Source organism: Leptodactylus fuscus, chromosome 3, assembly GCF_031893055.1.
Source record: "Leptodactylus fuscus isolate aLepFus1 chromosome 3, aLepFus1.hap2, whole genome shotgun sequence".
NCBI lineage: Eukaryota > Metazoa > Chordata > Amphibia > Anura > Leptodactylidae > Leptodactylus > Leptodactylus fuscus.
Window position 1 is genome coordinate 22732333 of NC_134267.1, and position 17568 is coordinate 22749900.

The following is a 17568-nucleotide window of genomic DNA, read 5'->3' on the forward strand; positions in this document are numbered from 1 at the left end:
CAGAGCTGCAGCCAAGAGCTCAGGTAAACTCCGTCCTGATCAGCACTTACCTGGCTGCAAGGAAAACTCAGGAAACAAGTCAATTAATGACTGGCAAAGCTCCAGAAATCCGGAGAGAACAGACCAATGTGTAACCAAGGCGAGGACACTGCGGGCCGCTGAGGAAGGAGGAACTCTACCCAGGAAATATAAGAGTGGAGGGCAGACAAAACCCACAGGGGCACTGCAGGGATCCCGGGAGCTGCGGCAGGTAACTACTGAAATCTCATCCACTGAATGTATCATGTCTGAGCAGTTGTGTAGTTGTGGAACTAACATTCCCAGCATAACCTTCCATCCCATAGAGAATGGTTCCAGTGAGGAGAAGACTTGCTGGGACTTCTGGTTATACAGTAGTGAGATTCCCAATGTGTCAGGTAGATGCTAAAGCTGGTGTTCATACTGGAGATTATGGGGGAACCTGGAAAACAGACAGTTATGGGGTATCTGGGGCAGAAACTGGAAAATGCAACTGTGGCAGAGATGCTGAAAGGTGGTACCTGGGGTAGGGACACTAGAAGGGGGACCTGAGCAAAGACACTAAAGGAGGCGCCAGGGGCAGAAACACTAGAGGGGGCACCTGGGGCTAAAGGAGGGTAGACACTAGAGGGGGAACCTGGGTCAGAGACACTTGAGGGGCAACGCAGTGGCTCAGTGGTTAGCACTGCAGCCTTGCAGCACTGGAGTCCTGAGTTTGTATCCCGCCAGGGACAATATCTGCAAGGAGTTTGTATGTTCTCCCCGTGTTTGCGTGGATTTCCTCCCATTCTACAAAGACATACTGATAGGAAGAAAAAAAAAAGTACCTTGTGATCTCTATGTGGGGTTCACAATCTACATTAAAAAAAAAAAAAAAAGAAAAGAGACACTTGAAGGGCAATAGAGGGGATAGCTGGGGCAGAGATACTAGAAGGGGCACCTGGGGCAGAGACACTGGAGGGGGCAAAGGGGATAGACACTAGAGGGGGCACCTGGGGCAGAGACCCTAGAGGAAGCAGCTTAGGCAGCCACTATATTCGGCAGCCTGAGGCAGGCATTGATTGGAGCTCCTGGGGCAGAGTTGCTGAAAGGCAATACCGGGATCAGACACTAATATGGGAGCCTGTCACAAGGACATTAAAAGGATGCACCTGGTAGGGAGACCCCGAGGCAGACACTTACTTGGGTACCTGGTAATAGGATGCCTAAAGGTGGTACCTGGAGAAGTTACACTAAACGGGGCACCACTGGCAGTGATGCAAAACACTAATCTGAATATCTGCAGCAAAACTATTGAAAAGGAACATGTAGGGCAGGGGAACTAAAGAGAGTATCAAGGCACTAAATTGGGCACCTGGGGCAATGTCTGGGGCTCACACTAATATGGACACCTGTGGCAAGGACTGAAATACTGGAAGGGGGAACTTAGGCAATAAAATGTCTGTGACAGTCCAGAAGGCTGAGAGGTAAATGTGTGTGAGTGTCGTCTCTAATCACGTGAGTGTATACACACTGTACACAATGTATATAACACAAGCTCTGGCTCTCGCCATGTGTGAGTATATACACACACTGTACACAATGTATATAACACAAGCTCTGGCTCTCGCCATGTGTGAGTATATACACACACTGTACACAATGTATATAACACAAGCTCTGGCTCTCGCCATGTGTGAGTATATACACACACTGTACACAATGTATATAACACAAGCTCTGTCTCTATCCATGTGTGAGTATATACACACTGTACACAAGGTATATAACACAAGCTCTGTCTCTAGCCATGGGTGAGTATATACACACTGTACACAATGTATATAACACAAGCTCTGTCTCTAGCCAGGTGTGAGTGTATACACACTGTACACTGTGTATATAACACAAGCTCTGTCTCTAGCCAGGTGTGAGTGTATACACACTGTACACTGTGTATATAACACAAGCTCTGTCTCTAGCCAGGTGTGAGTGTATACACACTGTACACAATGTATATAACACAAGCTCTGTCTCTAGCCATGGGTGAGTATATACACACACTGTACACTGTGTATATAACACAAGCTCTGTCTCTCGCCATGTGAGAGTATATACACACTGTACACAATGTATATAACACAAGCTCTGGCTCTAGCCATGTGTGAGTATATACACACTGTACACAATGTATATAACACAAGCTCTCTATCCTTGGGCTCCGTCTACAGGGATGTCATATTACCACGAAAAGCAGACAAATTTATGGAATTTTAAAAGCTTCAATTCACGCATAAAATAATCTATAAAAAATACATAAAATCCCAGTAAAGTGACGATATGTAAAGGTTCGGGGTATTTTATGTAAATTGGAGCTTTTCTTTATTAAGGAAAAATTTGCTAAAAAGCAGAACCGTGAGAAGTCGCTCATTATTGGTATTTCTGGAAAGACATGTAGGGACACATGTATGTAACACGTGGAGGGGTCAGACCTGGGCTCATAGACAGGTGCACATTGCTGTCACATGTGGAATGTTTGGGGGGGGGGGTTACCATTGTATAAATGCCCTTGTATTGAAGGGGGCAAAAAATGAATACTGTTGGTAAACCTGTACTACATAGTAACTATACAGCCCGTGTGTTCTGGTTGTAGTGCTCTGTCCATCCTGCAGGGGAAATATACCCTTATACATCTCGAATATCTATGTCCTTCCAAATATGAAGACACTGTGTGACCTGCTTGAGGCGACCGCCCAAAATTGCATTGATAAATGATTTCCTTAGGCAGCTGCCATCTCGAAGAAGATGGTGCTCTGTATAATAAATGATAGGACTGAAAATTTTGAAGAAAATCCAGAAATCTAGTTTGGATAAGGGACATGGTCCAAAGGAAAGGTCATCAGTATCAGATCACCGGAAACCGTATAGAAAGTGTATGACTGAATGTTAGTCTATGCTCTCATTCAAGTGAATATAAGCGGGGCTGCAGTTCCTGCACTTCCAGTTCCACCACTACAGTGTACAGAGCCCTATACAATAAATACAGATACCTATCCAGACACTGTGAAAATGAGCTCTATAGAGCAATGAGGAGGCTGGCATTTCTCCAAAGGACTTATTTGCCTATTGACAAAAATAGCAATATATCCCCAATGGAGGCGGCGATTCACAAGGGAAAACACTAACCTATCTATCTGCAGGGCTGGGGTGATATGCTGGTTCTGGTGACACTAACCTATCTATCTGCAGGGCTGGGGTGATATACTGGGTCTGGTGACACTAACCTATCTATCTGCAGGGCTGGGGTGATATGCTGGTTCTGGTGACACTAACCTATCTATCTGCAGGGCTGGGGTGATATACTGGGTCTGGTGACACTAACCTATCTATCTGTGGGCTGGGGTGATATGCTGGTTCTGGTGACACTAACCTATCTATCTGCAGGGCTGGGGTGATATACTGGGTCTGGTGACAGTAACCTATCTATCTGCAGGGCTGGGGTGATATGCTGGTTCTGGTGACACTAACCTATCTATCTGCAGGGCTGGGGTGATATACTGGGTCTGGTGACAGTAACCTATCTATCTGCAGGGCTGGGGTGATATGCTGGTTCTGGTGACACTAACCTATCTATCTGCAGGGCTGGGGTGATATGCTGGTTCTGGTGACAGTAACCTATCTATCTGCAGGGCTGGGGTGATATGCTGGTTCTGGTGACAGTAACCTATCTATCTGCAGGGCTGGGGTGATATGCTGGTTCTGGTGACAGTAACCTATCTATCTGCAGGGCTGGGGTGATATGCTGGTTCTGGTGACAGTAACCTATCTATCTGCAGGACTGGGTGATATGCTGGTTCTGGTGACAGTAACCTATCTATCTGCAGGGCTGGGGTGATATGCTGGGTCTGGTGACACTAACCTATCTATCTGCAGGGCTGGGATGATATGCTGGTTCTGGGTACACTAACCTATCTATCTGCAGGGCTGGGATGATATGCTGGTTCTGGTGACAGTAACCTATCTATCTGCAGGGCTGGGATGATATGCTGGGGGAATAGATTTACTATAAAAAAAAATCATAACCAGGTCGTGTCTGGTTATGCAGTTCATCTCCAGTGAAGTGAATGGGAATGAGTTGCAATACCAGATACAACCTGCAGGCGGATGTGGCGCTGTTTTTGAAAGAAAGCTGCCAAATTTTCAAATTCTAACCATCCCCTTTAGAATACACCTAACTAGACTCATCCAAAGGGCAATGTGTCCCTAGATGGGCCCCACAGTTTATATGATATGAGATATGAGATGGCTCACGCACTTGGCCTAGACTTGGACACCATTTTTCGACTTGAGGTGGAAACACCCTCCAGATCTTGGCCCGTCTAGTTTTCGTAACTTTCCGAGGTGTCTCAATCAGCAATTTCTTCACTTCTTAATCCCGAGAAGAAATGAATCAATTGTATAGAATTTATAAAAACGCTTCATCTACAAAACACGGAAACCATTAATGACCAAAGATCCGACTAAACATTTCTGTCCTGGCTGCGATATTTCCTCCATCTGCCGCCTTTAATCTTATTGAGCGGCCCAGGTCCTAAATCTTTACCTAATGATCCACACTGGAAGCCAAACAACTTCTTAGCCATTGATTTGTGCGGCCGCGGACTAAGTAGATTGATTTTAATGTAGTATATAATAGAATTACCCCTCCAGGAGCCGCTCCCCGCAGCCGCCTCTTCAGGCTCCGCTAGCTTTAATCTCCTTTAATTTGATTAGAAATAATTTGTTCAGGAGAAGAGTGAAAAGTGGTGAGATTTATGTATCCAAGGGAGGAGGACGGGATGGGGCGGCGGGGGGCGGGGGGGGGGGGGGCGGCTAGTGATCCAGGAACACCTCAACCATCCACAGCGTCCCAAAATACATTTATACCTCAGAAGTAGCATCAGTGTCTGCATACCTCCCAACTTTTGAAGAACCGAAAGAGGGACAAAATGTGCGGCGCGTGTAGCGCGCCGCGGCAAATTTAGCCCCGCCCACTTTTGTGTTGACTCCACCCACTCGTTAATTTTTCATGTGCCCGCACACAGTATAATCCTCCTACAGTCACCCGTAAATTATATGTCCCCCTCTATCTCTCCCCCAGTTTCATATACACCCTTCATCTGCCCCCAGATTCATGTCCTCTCCATCTCTGCCCCCAGATTCATGTCCTCTCCATCTCTGCCCCCAGATTCATGTTCCTCCATCTCTGCCCCCAGATTCATGTCCTCTCCATCTCTGCCCCCAGATTCATGTTCCTCCATCTCTGCCCCCAGATTCATGTCCCCATATCTCTGCTCCCAGATTCATGTCCCACATCTCTGCCCCCAGATTCATGTCCCTCCATCTCTGCCCCCAGATTCATGTCCCTCCATCTCTGCCCCCAGATTCATGTCCCTCCATCTCTGCCCCCAGATTCATGTCCCTCCATCTCTGCCCCCAGATTCATGTCCCCCATCTCTGCCCCTAGATTCATGTCCCCACATCTCTGCCCCCAGTTTCATGTCCCCCCTCTCTGCCCACAGATTCCTGTCCCTCCATCTATGCCCCCAGATTCATGTCCCTCCATCTCTGCCCCCAGATTCATGTCCCTCCATCTCTGCCCCCAGATTCATGTCCCTCCATCTCTGCCCCCAGATTCATGTCCCCACATCTCTGCCCCCACTGTCATACCGTCCTCTCCTTCATCTCTGCCCCCAGATTCACGTTCCACCTCCACATTAAACTTACCTTCTCCTCCGCTCCCTCGCCGCTCTCTGCCCGCCTCTCTCGCTGACACATGCGGCTGAAGGAAGGAGCTGACACAGGTCAGCTCCTCACTTCGCCGCTGCCCGCGTCTCTCCCTGACACATGCGGCTGAAGCTGCTCGCGTGCTCGCTTCGCCGCTGCGTGTCTCTCTCGCTGACACATGCGGCTGAAGCGAGGAGCTGACCTGTCAGCTCCTCGCTTCGCCGCTGCCGCCGGCTCCTGGCTTGTCACATCGCGTCTACAAGCCAGGAGCCGGCGGCAGCAGCAATGCGAGATGCTGACACAGGTCAGCTCCTCGCTTCAGCCGCATGTGTCAGCGAGAGAGACACGCAGCGGCGAAGCGAGCACGCGAGCAGCTTCAGCCGCATGTGTCAGGAAGAGACGCGGGCAGCGGCGAAGCGAGGAGCTGACCTGTGTCAGCTCCTTCCTTCAGCCGCATATGTGTTCAACTCAGATCTGCGTCCTCTGGACGCAGATCTGAGTTGTAATCGGGACATACCTCCCTCCAACCGGAAACACGGGACATGTCACCCAAATCGTGACTGTCCCACGGAAATCGGGACGGTTGGGAGGTATGGTGTCTGAGCCTGCGGACTACATAATATCTATCTCCTATCTATCTATCTATCTATCTATCTATCTATCTATCTATCTCATATCTATCTATCTATCTATCTATCTATCTATCTATCTATTTATCTAGACTCATGGGCCCTACTACAATACTTCAGCTTGGTTCTCCCTACTCCTTATTGTACCTAAACCCCCATCTTCCCGCTATATCCTGCCCATGCGATATAAGTTGAAACCAGGACAGGCAGATAATCTATCTATCTATCTATCTATCTATCTATCTATCTATCTCTCTCCTATCTATCTATCTATCTATCTATCTATCATCTATCTATCTATCTATCTATCTATCTCCTATCTATCTATCTATCTATCTATCTATCTATCTATCTATCTATCTATCTATCTATCTATCGCCTATCTATCTATCTATCTCCTATCTATCTATCGCCTATCTATCTATCTATCTATCTATCTATCTATCTATCTATCTATCTATCTATCTATCTATCTATCTATCTATCTATCTATCTATCTATCTATCTATCTATCTATCTATCTATCTATCTATCTATCTATCTATCTATCTATCTATCTATCTATCTATCTATCTATCTATCTATCTATCTAGACTCATGGGCCCTAGTACAAGACTTCAGCTTGGTTCTCCCTCCTCCTTATTGTACCCAAACCCCCATCTTCCCGCTACATCCTGCCCATGTGGTATAAGTTGAAACCAGGACAGGCAGATAATTTGGGGAATGATTCTCTAAGACAAGGCCAGACGTGGCTGACATACACTGGGATGTGACTGAAAACCACACGGCTCAGTCAGCCGCCACTGATATCTGTTGGATCACGACTGTCTAATGACTATTGGCTGCTGTTATTGCGGTTTTGTGGGTGTTTTTCAGCGACCACATCATGTTTATCCCTAGACAATGAGTTTTGCCATGGCGGGGGCTCAGACATGTGTCATTTACATATTATACACACCTGTACACACTATGTATATACACAAGGGTGTATAAATCAGGCTTATACACATTACACTTGCATATACGTATCATAAGCACACACATATATATGGCGACCTGTAGACTGGAGTGGATATGATGTCTGAGATGGGCTTACTAGAAGGATACAATGTGTACGAGATCGGTGACGAGTGTGAACTGTGAGTAAGAGAAGAAGGACACTTGTTACAAACCTCCCTGTGGCCGGATTGGCCCCCTGTCCCCTCCGGGCCCATATACTAGTAAATAGGATGTCCAGACTATCTGCCCTCTGCTAAGACTTTGTAGTGTCAGTATTACAGGTAATGACCAGGTAATTAACACTTGTGTAAACAATGTCCGGCTATACATTAAAGTGTAGCTGGGCTCCAAGGGGTCATTCACATAGTGCAGTTATTGCAGGTGGTGTATTATTCACTTCCTTCACCTTAGGACTCAGGCTACATGGCCACTGAGAGTCACAGGAAAATAACTGCTAAAATGCCAGAAAATTCACATTGCAGGTGCCATCATATGTAATGTTTGCCCATTAGGGTCAAAGACGACCTTTCACCTCCTCCACTAAGTTGAGCTCTTTTCATTCTTTAATAGCCCCAAACTCACCCACCCCTACCCTTCACTGATTCTGGCACAATTGGATTTTTTCTTTACCCCCCACCCTTCCTGAGTAATCAGTGCTGTTAGTTTTGATGCCTGATATGATAACTAGACTCCCTAATGGAAGGTGGGTGGTGTCAGGCAAGGGGGTGTGACTCAGAGCTCCAATCAGAGGTGGACAGTGTCAGAGTCACGCCCCTCTGCCTGACACCACCTACTTCACATTAGGGAGTCTAGTTATCATATCAGGAATCAAAACACACTGATTACTTAGGAATGGTAGGGGCTAGAGAAAAAATTCCAACTGTGTCGGAATCAGTAGAGAGGCGGCTATTAAAGGATCAAAAATATTGAAGTTAGTGGAGGTGGTAATAGTTCATCTAGAATCACAATGGAGATTGTATTACATGGACGGCCGGCTTGTAATAAGATAAGATAATCCTTTAATAGTCCCACAGTGGGGACATTTCACATGTAGTGGGCACAATGGCATCCATTATACCAGCCCTAATATACGCTGCTCCTTCTCAACTCATAGAGCGCATGTTTAGTAGTGCAACCACCTCCACATTCCAATGAATGAATGTGAGTTGCAATGCCAGATACGACCTTTGCACATAAGTGGTGCTGTATCTCCAGGAACACAAAGGGGCTACTCCGAGTGCAACCACCTGCTGTGGTTTCAGCACTGTTTTTGATAGGGCAGGAAATTTCTTTTTCAGCACATGACCTCCCAGTGCAAAAAATAGTGGGGTTCTGATACGGTTCTCGGTCCGACATTGCCAGGGTGGCGAAAGGGGCAGGTTCACCCCTGGCGGCACCGCCATAGCTACACCCCCGCCGCCAGGGGTGAACCTGCCCCTTTCGCCACCCGAGGCGAATGACAGAAAGCCGGCCCCCGGAGTGGAGGGGGCATGATGGCACGAAGGGGGCGTGGCGGCGCGAAGGGGGCGGGGCTTAGCGGCGTTCACAGGCAGCGAGCAGGCACGGAGAGGACCTGCTCTCTGCCTGAGCTTGAGGGGAGGCCGCTGGAGCAGCGCTGCTCCAGCAACCTCTCCAATCCACCGCTCGGAGCTAAGCCAGTCCAGGACAGCTTGTCCTGGACTGGCTTAGGTAAGCAAAAATGCCTCCCTCCCTGGGGCCCTGACATAGCGCCGCCTGAAGCGGTCGCTTCAGGCCGCTTGCTGGGGTTCAACTCCAATGGCGGCACCGGCATAGCTACAACCCCGCTGCAGTGTTTTAAGGAAGGGGCTATCAGAATGTAACTCTTATAATAGCAAAACTTTATTTCCAAGTTAAATGAGGACGGACAAGACAACACTCTCCGATGGTACAGAATATGAATTGTGACGGTTTTACAGCTTGGCCCCCAAGGATTTGGAAGGCTTTGCTTGACCTCGCTTGTGATTTTCTCCAGCTCATTATCTTTATTTGCTTTAATTATAACACTTGTGTGAAGAAAAAGCCAAGTCAGAGGATGAAAAGCACAAGCCGAGATAAAAGCCAGTAAATGGAAGGCCGGCAGCAGCGGAACAGCCGGTAAACTCGGCTCCTGCTGCTCGTGCAGGAAATCAGGCTGTTTGCATGCACCGTGTGACATGTAACGCCGCGCCTGATAATAAGCTTCGTAAAATCTTCTGCTCACTCATAACTACACGGAAGCTGCTGGGTCCTGGTTTTTGAAGTTTTTGCAAAAAAGTCCCAAAGCTATTTTTAACACCAACCAATTGTGTCGAATACTGGGCCCCAGGGGCCGAGCGGAGGAGACAAAGCCTGCTACATGGAAATGCAGGGAAATTCTACAAAAAGAAGTCTGACATAAAAACTTGGTTTCCGAAAAATAGATCATTATCTGTTGACACTTTCCCTGTAACGTCTTGCAAATCCTTCGTTGCCCCTCGAGTGAAGCCCCGAATATACAGGACCGCGCAAAAGATTTAGGAAAAAATTCCGCGCGGTAAGAATGCTTTCAGAACTAGAAGGGTTAATAAGTTATTTTTAGGAATGAAGAAAAGAGAAATGTAAATCCCATCAATATTTAGTGTGACCTTTGCCCTTTGCCTTCCATCAGTTCTTCTTGGTACTTCTAGACAGTGTTTGAAAGAGCTGGGCAGGGAGGTTGTTCCCGCCGCCATCTTGGAGGTGTAGGCTTGCTCCAATCCGTCTGTCTCTTTGTGTCATCCCAGACAGACTGGAGGATGAGATCAGGGCTATATCTGCAGGGCCATATCCTCACTTCCAGGACTCCTCCTCCTCCAAAGGGCAAAGGTCACACCAAATATTGATGGGATTTACCTTTTTCTTTCCTCCGTTCACTTAAAAAGTAAACCATTAACCCTTCGATTTCTGAAAGCCTTCTTAGTTTGCAGCATTTTCTCCACACCTGCCTAAAACTATTGCACGTTACAGAAATCATTTGCTAAGAATAGTAGTAAATGTAAGTTCTCCAGGTGAGTCCAGTCCTACGCCGTAGATATTTCCGCGCTTCCAGTTCATCCCTCCTGGTTTACCTGCTATGTGGTTGTTCCTGGAATTGTTCAAATAACTTTATTCAAAACAGAAGCAAAGTTATTTGTAGACAAATTGACCCAAATCCCAGGCAGGACGTGGCCATCTTTCTGCTGTATTGACTGGTTTGCAAATCAAATTTCTACTCATGCAGTGAAATCCGGAGGTTACATTGATGACGTATTTTTTTACATTGTCGCTAACGTGATATTATGTAACTATTCTCCTTCTATCATAGCTTCAAGCCAGAATGCCGATCCCTGGGGTGTATCAGAAAGTGGCCGAGGGGCAACAGACCCAGAGAAAAACCGGGACTGTAGAGAACCCCAAAAAGTTCAAAGGACAAGACTTTAACAGCATCCGGGACCTGTGCATCAGCAGGAAGCAGCTCTTTGAGGATGACATGTTCCCGGCCAACCTCTACTCTATCGGACAACATTTACTATCACAGGATAAACTACTCAGCATCAAGTGGAAACGACCAACCGTAAGATACAATTACTATAAGTAGCACCAAAATATTACAAATATCAATATTATTGCACATTTTCGCAAATTCTCTAAGCCAGGGGTGTCCAATACGTCGATCACAATCTACCGGTCGATCACGAAGGACGTATGGGTCGATCGCGGGATTGGTGTCTGCTTGTTGATAGCGCAGGCTGAGAATCATCTCCGGACACTGGCAGGCCGGGGCCTTGCACTCGTTCGCAGTCAGGGCTGCGGCGGCCCCGCCTGCCAGTGTCCAGAGATGATTCTCAGCCTGCTTTGTGAACAAGCAGACACCGGAGAGCTGTCTCTTGCTCTCACGCTCTGCCCTGTCCACAGGCCCCACCCCTGGCCCGCCCCGCCCTACCCCCGCCCCGCCCCGCCCTACCCCCGCCCACAAGAAGTGGGTAGTAGATCCCTTGATCAGTTTCTAAAGTAGCTCACATGCTCAAAAAGTGTGAGCACCCCTGCTCTAAGCCATAACCAAACAGTAGCATTGTAAGTATTAAAGGGGTCTTCCAAGATTGGATCTTGACGACTATTCTTTAAAACAGGTCCTCAATATCAGATCGACGCAGCTCCAATTCCTGGTACCTCTAGTGACCAGATGTTCTCAGCACATGTGAATGGGAACTGAGTTGCAATAGCACCACATGGCTCCTACATGGTGTACAGAGCTATCTGCTTCCAGCTCCATATTCTACACTCTGAACAGCTGATCAGTGGGGGTGCTGGGTGTCAGACTGATGAACTCTTCCAAAGATTGGCAACCAATATTCAGACTGGAAAAACTTAATGGGAGTCAGTTTTCATTGACGTGAACAGAACAAGAATATTTACAAGTATTTCATGCAGTAGAGTAAGAAATTCTCCTAAAATAGGTTGTCTGGATTAGAAAAATAAATTGTATAGAACCCTGTAAGGATTTGGTTAATGTTTTGGGGCAAACTCTATGAAATTGCTAAAATGGAGAGTTCTCTGAAAGACTGAACAAATCCAAACACTACACAGACAGCTCATTGATTTTAAAGAAAATTGTGTAATACTCTACTTCACCTGTGGAGGTGCTGCAGGAAAATGAAATACTTAATGTTGCGTTATCCAGAGAGTACAACTAAACACTAGGAGTCTCAGTAGATAGAGACCTTGTTACCAGCTTTTTATTAGTAGACCATTGTAAAAATATAAATAAATTTGACGATATTTGGCGATACATTCCTATTCAGGAAAGTTCCGGATTATTTTCTTGTAAAGACGCTGGGACTTCCTTGGTAGATTAGATGAAGACGTCTCTATAATTACAGAAGACAACTCAGATCGGTTTCCTGACAGTGACAGATGCGATTCACTAATGGCGGAATATTCTGTTGACCTGGGTTGGACATCGATTGCTACAATGTATTTTAGGTCATTGGATGTACAAAATTAATTTCGATGAAATGTATCTCCTGTGTAGGGTCCATTGTCCGACACACTATAAGGGAATTCTCAGGGGTCCCCTGTTCATGATCCTCATATTCTCGGCCATTGATACCGACAATACAGTACATTGGAATACTCAGAATCAGAAGCCCTAACTATGATCTGTAGGAACACCAGGGATCAGCTGTGGTCTGCAGAGCAGATTAGCAGCAAGTGTTCAATTCCCCTACAGCGCCACCACAGGGAGGAGGACGTATTACACAGTTGTCACTGAAATCAATGGACCGTTTGTGTAGTACAGGGACATCCCAGGTCCTCCAGTGCCGGGGACACTCTTTGTATCTGTTTTGGATGCTAAATAAGTATCCTAAATGACGACCGCCTCTTATCATTCCATAGTAGGGTACTATATCTTATAGTCACCTTAACCAATAAACCCAGAAATATAATCTTCTATGTAATCAAGTCTTTCCATACGTGCCATTAAATGATTTTTCCAGGCTACATAATTGATTAACTAGGTCATCAGTTATAGATGGGCAGGGTCTGACACCCAGGTTCTAGGCTGATCAGCTGCAGAAGCAGCAGTGTACAGACTGCTCACAGCTCCGGACATTGTATAGTGGCTGGGCTTGATATTGCAGTTCAGCCCATTTATTTGAATGGGGCTGAGCTGCAGTCAGGCCATGTGACCAGCTAATTCAAAAGGCCCCGGCTGTCGGTGCTGGGTGTCCTATCCTAAGAAACCCCCTTTAAGCTTTTAATATAAAAATAAGCACAGTGCTGGAACCTTCTAGAAGTCCTTTGTTTGGACTGAGCTGTTTCGTGTTGACTAAGGGCTCGTTGTGGATCAGCAGGATGACTTATCGAAAGGTGCACAATGAGGAGTCCAAGACCAGTTCAGCACTAAAACCAATATGTATAAACTAGGTGTATCCTCGGTGAATGAGCAAATATCCGCATGAAATGTATAGTACAATAGTACTATACTGTACATACATGTACAGTATAGTACATGTATGATGCTGATCGGTATCCCAAGAGTGGCCACTATAGGGGAGAGGAGATATTACAAGCAGCCACTAAAATTGATAGACTAGTAATGTTATTCATTTTCTTAAAGGGAGTGTCATCATGGCACTTGATGTTTCAAATGTACCAAAATTCGATGATTTAGACACTTTTAGTAATTGGTACTCCAGAAGCTCCAGATCCCCCTCTAGTGGTGGCTGCAGGTAGAAAGGATTTTATCATTATCTGTAGGTTTATGCAGGGGGTTGGAAGTTTCACCATCCCTAGGGGTCCCGGCAGCCATTACCTTATCGTTGGGGGCCCAGCTGACAACAAGGGGTCGAACTGTACCAATCAGTAACCGGTTTGTATGGGTGGAGGGAGGAGGGGGATGGGGTGCAGATCTCATGCAGGTGTTTGTTGCTGTCCAGAGTCCTGTACTATGACCCGTGCGGTTATCTCCGTACAGAACTATTATAATGTTGTCACAATGAGCCGCCGTCATCTAATACTCGGCACACACAAGTCCTATCGCAGGTTCTAAAGTTCACGGGCTTATGTTTTTTCTTACTTTCTTGACACGACCATTATTTATATATGGGGTTAGTTTCTTTTCTATATTTAGACTGTGAGCCCTATGTGGGACAGTGATGATAATATCTCTGCAAAGTGCTGCGGAATAGGTTGGCGATATATAAGCAAGGTGAATAAATAAATAAGTTACATTCTATAGGGCAGGAGTCATGTATAGGCCCCAGTATCAGGGTCCAGATGCAATCTGGTCTAGACAACCCCTTTAATGGCCCCTATGGGGGTATGGAGAGGTAAAGTGGGGACCTCAATGACCCTCATACAAGATTATTGTCCCTGACAACTTCATCCACCATTATCATAGTCTATGGCTCCCCTAGAAATAGATGATAGATTATCAGAGAAAAATGCTTTTTTCTCCACTTATTAGGCTCCTCCCCTTAAACAGACATTCTCTCTGAAATCTCTGCCCCATCTGCCTTTCTAGAGCAACAGAGGTGTCATATAAGATGGTACAATAGACATCTGTGACTAGTGGCAGGGAAAAGAGTGAGGAGAAGAGAGAGGAGACACAGTTGGAGCAGATTATCCTTTACTGTCTGTGTGCTGTCTATGGAAGACCTCATAGCAGCTAGTCTGCAGTCACTATCTTAGGGAGAACTGAAGATTAGAGATGGAGACTGCAGAGCAGCACAGGGTGTCAAATCATAAAAGTGTGATATCACAGGGTGTTATATCACAGCTCACAATAGACAACTATGGAGAGGGGCAGGGAAAGGAGTGAGAAGAAGCTGAGTGAGAGAGGAGACACAGACATGACTTCTGTAGATAACACTAAGCTTTAAATCTCACTCCAAATACTTTGCCTGAATCAGTACAGGTTAATACTTTTCTATATGTTCCTGCTTCACCTTCTGAGTGAGTGAAAGAGAGTTATGGAGCTAATTCTTCTCTACTTACTGTGAGTTGAGCTATGGAAACATCACAGCAGTTACTCACCAGCAACCAGCTCAAGGCAAACAATGCTAATTAGTTATGGAAGACAGAGTATCATATTACACTAGAAGTCTACGGAGAGGTGTGGGGGAAGGAGGGAGAAGAAGCTGAATGAGAGAGAATACACAGACATGACTTCTATCTGTAATCTTTCTATTTCCTCCCAATTGCTTTATATAAATCAGTACAGGTCAGTACTTTTCTATAATGTCCTATATGATCCTGCTCCAGCTTATGAGTGAGAGAGTGTTATGGAGCAGATTCTCCTCTACATACTGTGTTTAGAGTATGGAAGAGATGATATCAGCTAATATCCAGCCACCAGCTGAAAATTAGAGATGGAGTGTGTATAATAATAGTGCTATTCATCATGTATATACACTATAATACTGATATACAAAGTTTTTTATAATGTTATTTCTATGCAGGCGATTTGGAACTTTGTATCATAAAATTGGTCATTGACCCCAATAAAGATTAGTTATAAAATTAATCTACACAGAATTAAGATTATAAAGTTTTGGCTGGAGTTTCCCTTTAATAACATCGCCATCTCTCTTAGTTTCCCATGTTGGGTGGTAATAGTTAAACACTGTATCATATAGGAGATGACCCTTCGCCGCCACCTAGATGTCAGTCGTCGTTACTGCTATACCCATTATATGTCTCTCTCTCGTGTTTGCCAGTAAATGACTTCTTGTTCACTCACTTAAGCAGCGTTCCATTGTCATTAGTCAAACACGACGTCTTGATACAGATCAGCTGGTGATACGCCGCCGCCGCGTGAGAACGAAAAGTAACAAATAATTACATTGTAATTAGTTTATATAATCAAATCTCAAGTTAATGACTTTGTTGTGATGAGGCGGAGATGCCTGGAAGACAATGTAAGGTTTTATAGGGGTTCACCACAACTGGTGTGGACGATGGGGAGAAACCCTTTACTTATGTTATTAAAGGGAATGTATCAGAAAGTAATGAATATACTGTATGGAAATCAGAGCAGAGTCATCTCACTATCATCAGAGGCAGAGGTCAGGCTGAAGTCAGCAGACTCATCTTATTATCATTAGAAGACACTGTCACCATGCATTAGAGGACAGGGTCAGCAGAGTCATCTCACTATCTTCAGAGGCAGAAGCTAGGCTGAGGTCAGCAGACTCATCTTATTATAATTAGAAGACACTGTCACGATGCATTAGAGGACAGAGTCAGCAGAGTCATCTCACTATCATCAGAGGCAGAGGTTAGGCCGAAGTCAGCAGACTCATCTTATTATCATTAGAAGACAGAGTCAGCGTACATTAGAGGACAGGGTCAGCAGAGTCATCCCACTATCATCAGAGGCAGAGGTTAGGCCGAAGTCAGCAGACTCATCTTATTATCATTAGAAGACAGGGTCAGCGTACATTAGAGGACAGGGTCAGCAGAGATATCTTTATATTCTTTAGACAGTGGGGTAAGCACATACCTTATTACTAGACAGTGGAATCAATAGATGACAAGGTCAGCGCAGTCATCTTTTTTTTTTAATACCGACGACAGGATCAGCAGATTCACATAATTATCAATACAGGAAAAAGAAAACAGAGTCATTTTTTTTATCATTGTAGGACAGGAGTCAGTAGAGTCATCTAATTGGATTGTTAAGCAGAGTCCTTATTATTAGAGGATGAGTCAGCAGAGTCATCTAATTATCATTATAGGACAGAGTCAGCAGAGTCATCTCGTTAATATTAGTTTACTGGTCAGTGGAGTCATCTCATTAATATTAGTTTATTGGTCAGCGGAGTCATCTCATTGGATTGTTAATCAGTGTCTTTATTACAGGATGAGTCAGCATAGTCATCTAATTATGATTATAGGACAGAGTCAGCAGAGTCATCTCATTAATATTAGTTTATTGGTCAACAGAGTCATCTAATTAGCATTATAGGAAAGATTCAGCAGAGTCATCTCATTAAAATTAGTTTATTGGTCAGCAGAGTCATCTCATTGAATTGTTAAGCAAAGTCATATAATTTTCACTATAGGACAGACTCAGCAGAGTAATATCATTATCATTGAAGTATGGTTCAGTAGATTCTCTTCATTATTAGAAGATGGGTCAATAGATTCACTTCATTATCATTAGAGTACTCATCAGTGAAGTTATCTCATTATCATTAATGTAACTATATGTGCCCCTTGTCGTGCTCTCTCTCCTAACGATTACAGTCACTGGCTTGCTCCAGTTCACACCATGCAGTTTCTGGCACTTCCTGCTCCTGTTTATTCCTTTCTATAGATTATTGATGGTTGATCTTTGGTTATTTATTGACCATGTGTCTGATCCTGACTCTGTTCAGCTGCCTATGACCCCGGCCTGTCCTTGACTTCTGAACTTGATCTGCCTGCTCTGACTCATTGGTTTGTATAACCTTGTTTATCTGCTGCCTGCCCTGACCTCCGGCCTGTTCCTGACTATCCCTCTGCCTGTACCCTCTGGTGCCTCCTATCAGAGTCCATCTGGTCTTTGGTCAGCAGTCACCTACCTTAGTACCCCTCCAGTAGGTGGCATACATCCATTTCCCATTACAATTAGATGGCAGGGTAATCAGATTCACCTCATTATTACGAGAGCAGAGTCAACAGTGGACCAGGT

The 17568-nt window shown here is 45.3% G+C and overlaps 2 protein-coding genes across 2 annotated transcripts in view; both read left to right on the forward strand.

Moving 5' to 3' along the window:
• The window catches only part of LOC142196879 (calpain-13-like), a 347930-nt gene that overhangs the window by 146849 nt on the left and 183513 nt on the right, over window positions 1-17568 (forward strand). The gene's annotated exons all lie outside the window — the stretch shown is intronic.
• LOC142197154 (calpain-13-like) overlaps window positions 29-17568 on the forward strand; it is a 71439-nt gene continuing 53899 nt past the window's right edge. The window contains exons 1-2 of the mRNA XM_075267254.1: window positions 29-250; window positions 10714-10962. Coding sequence (XP_075123355.1) covers window positions 10726-10962 — 237 coding nt within the window. The 5' untranslated portion in view covers window positions 29-250; window positions 10714-10725. The remainder of the gene's footprint in view (window positions 251-10713; window positions 10963-17568) is intronic.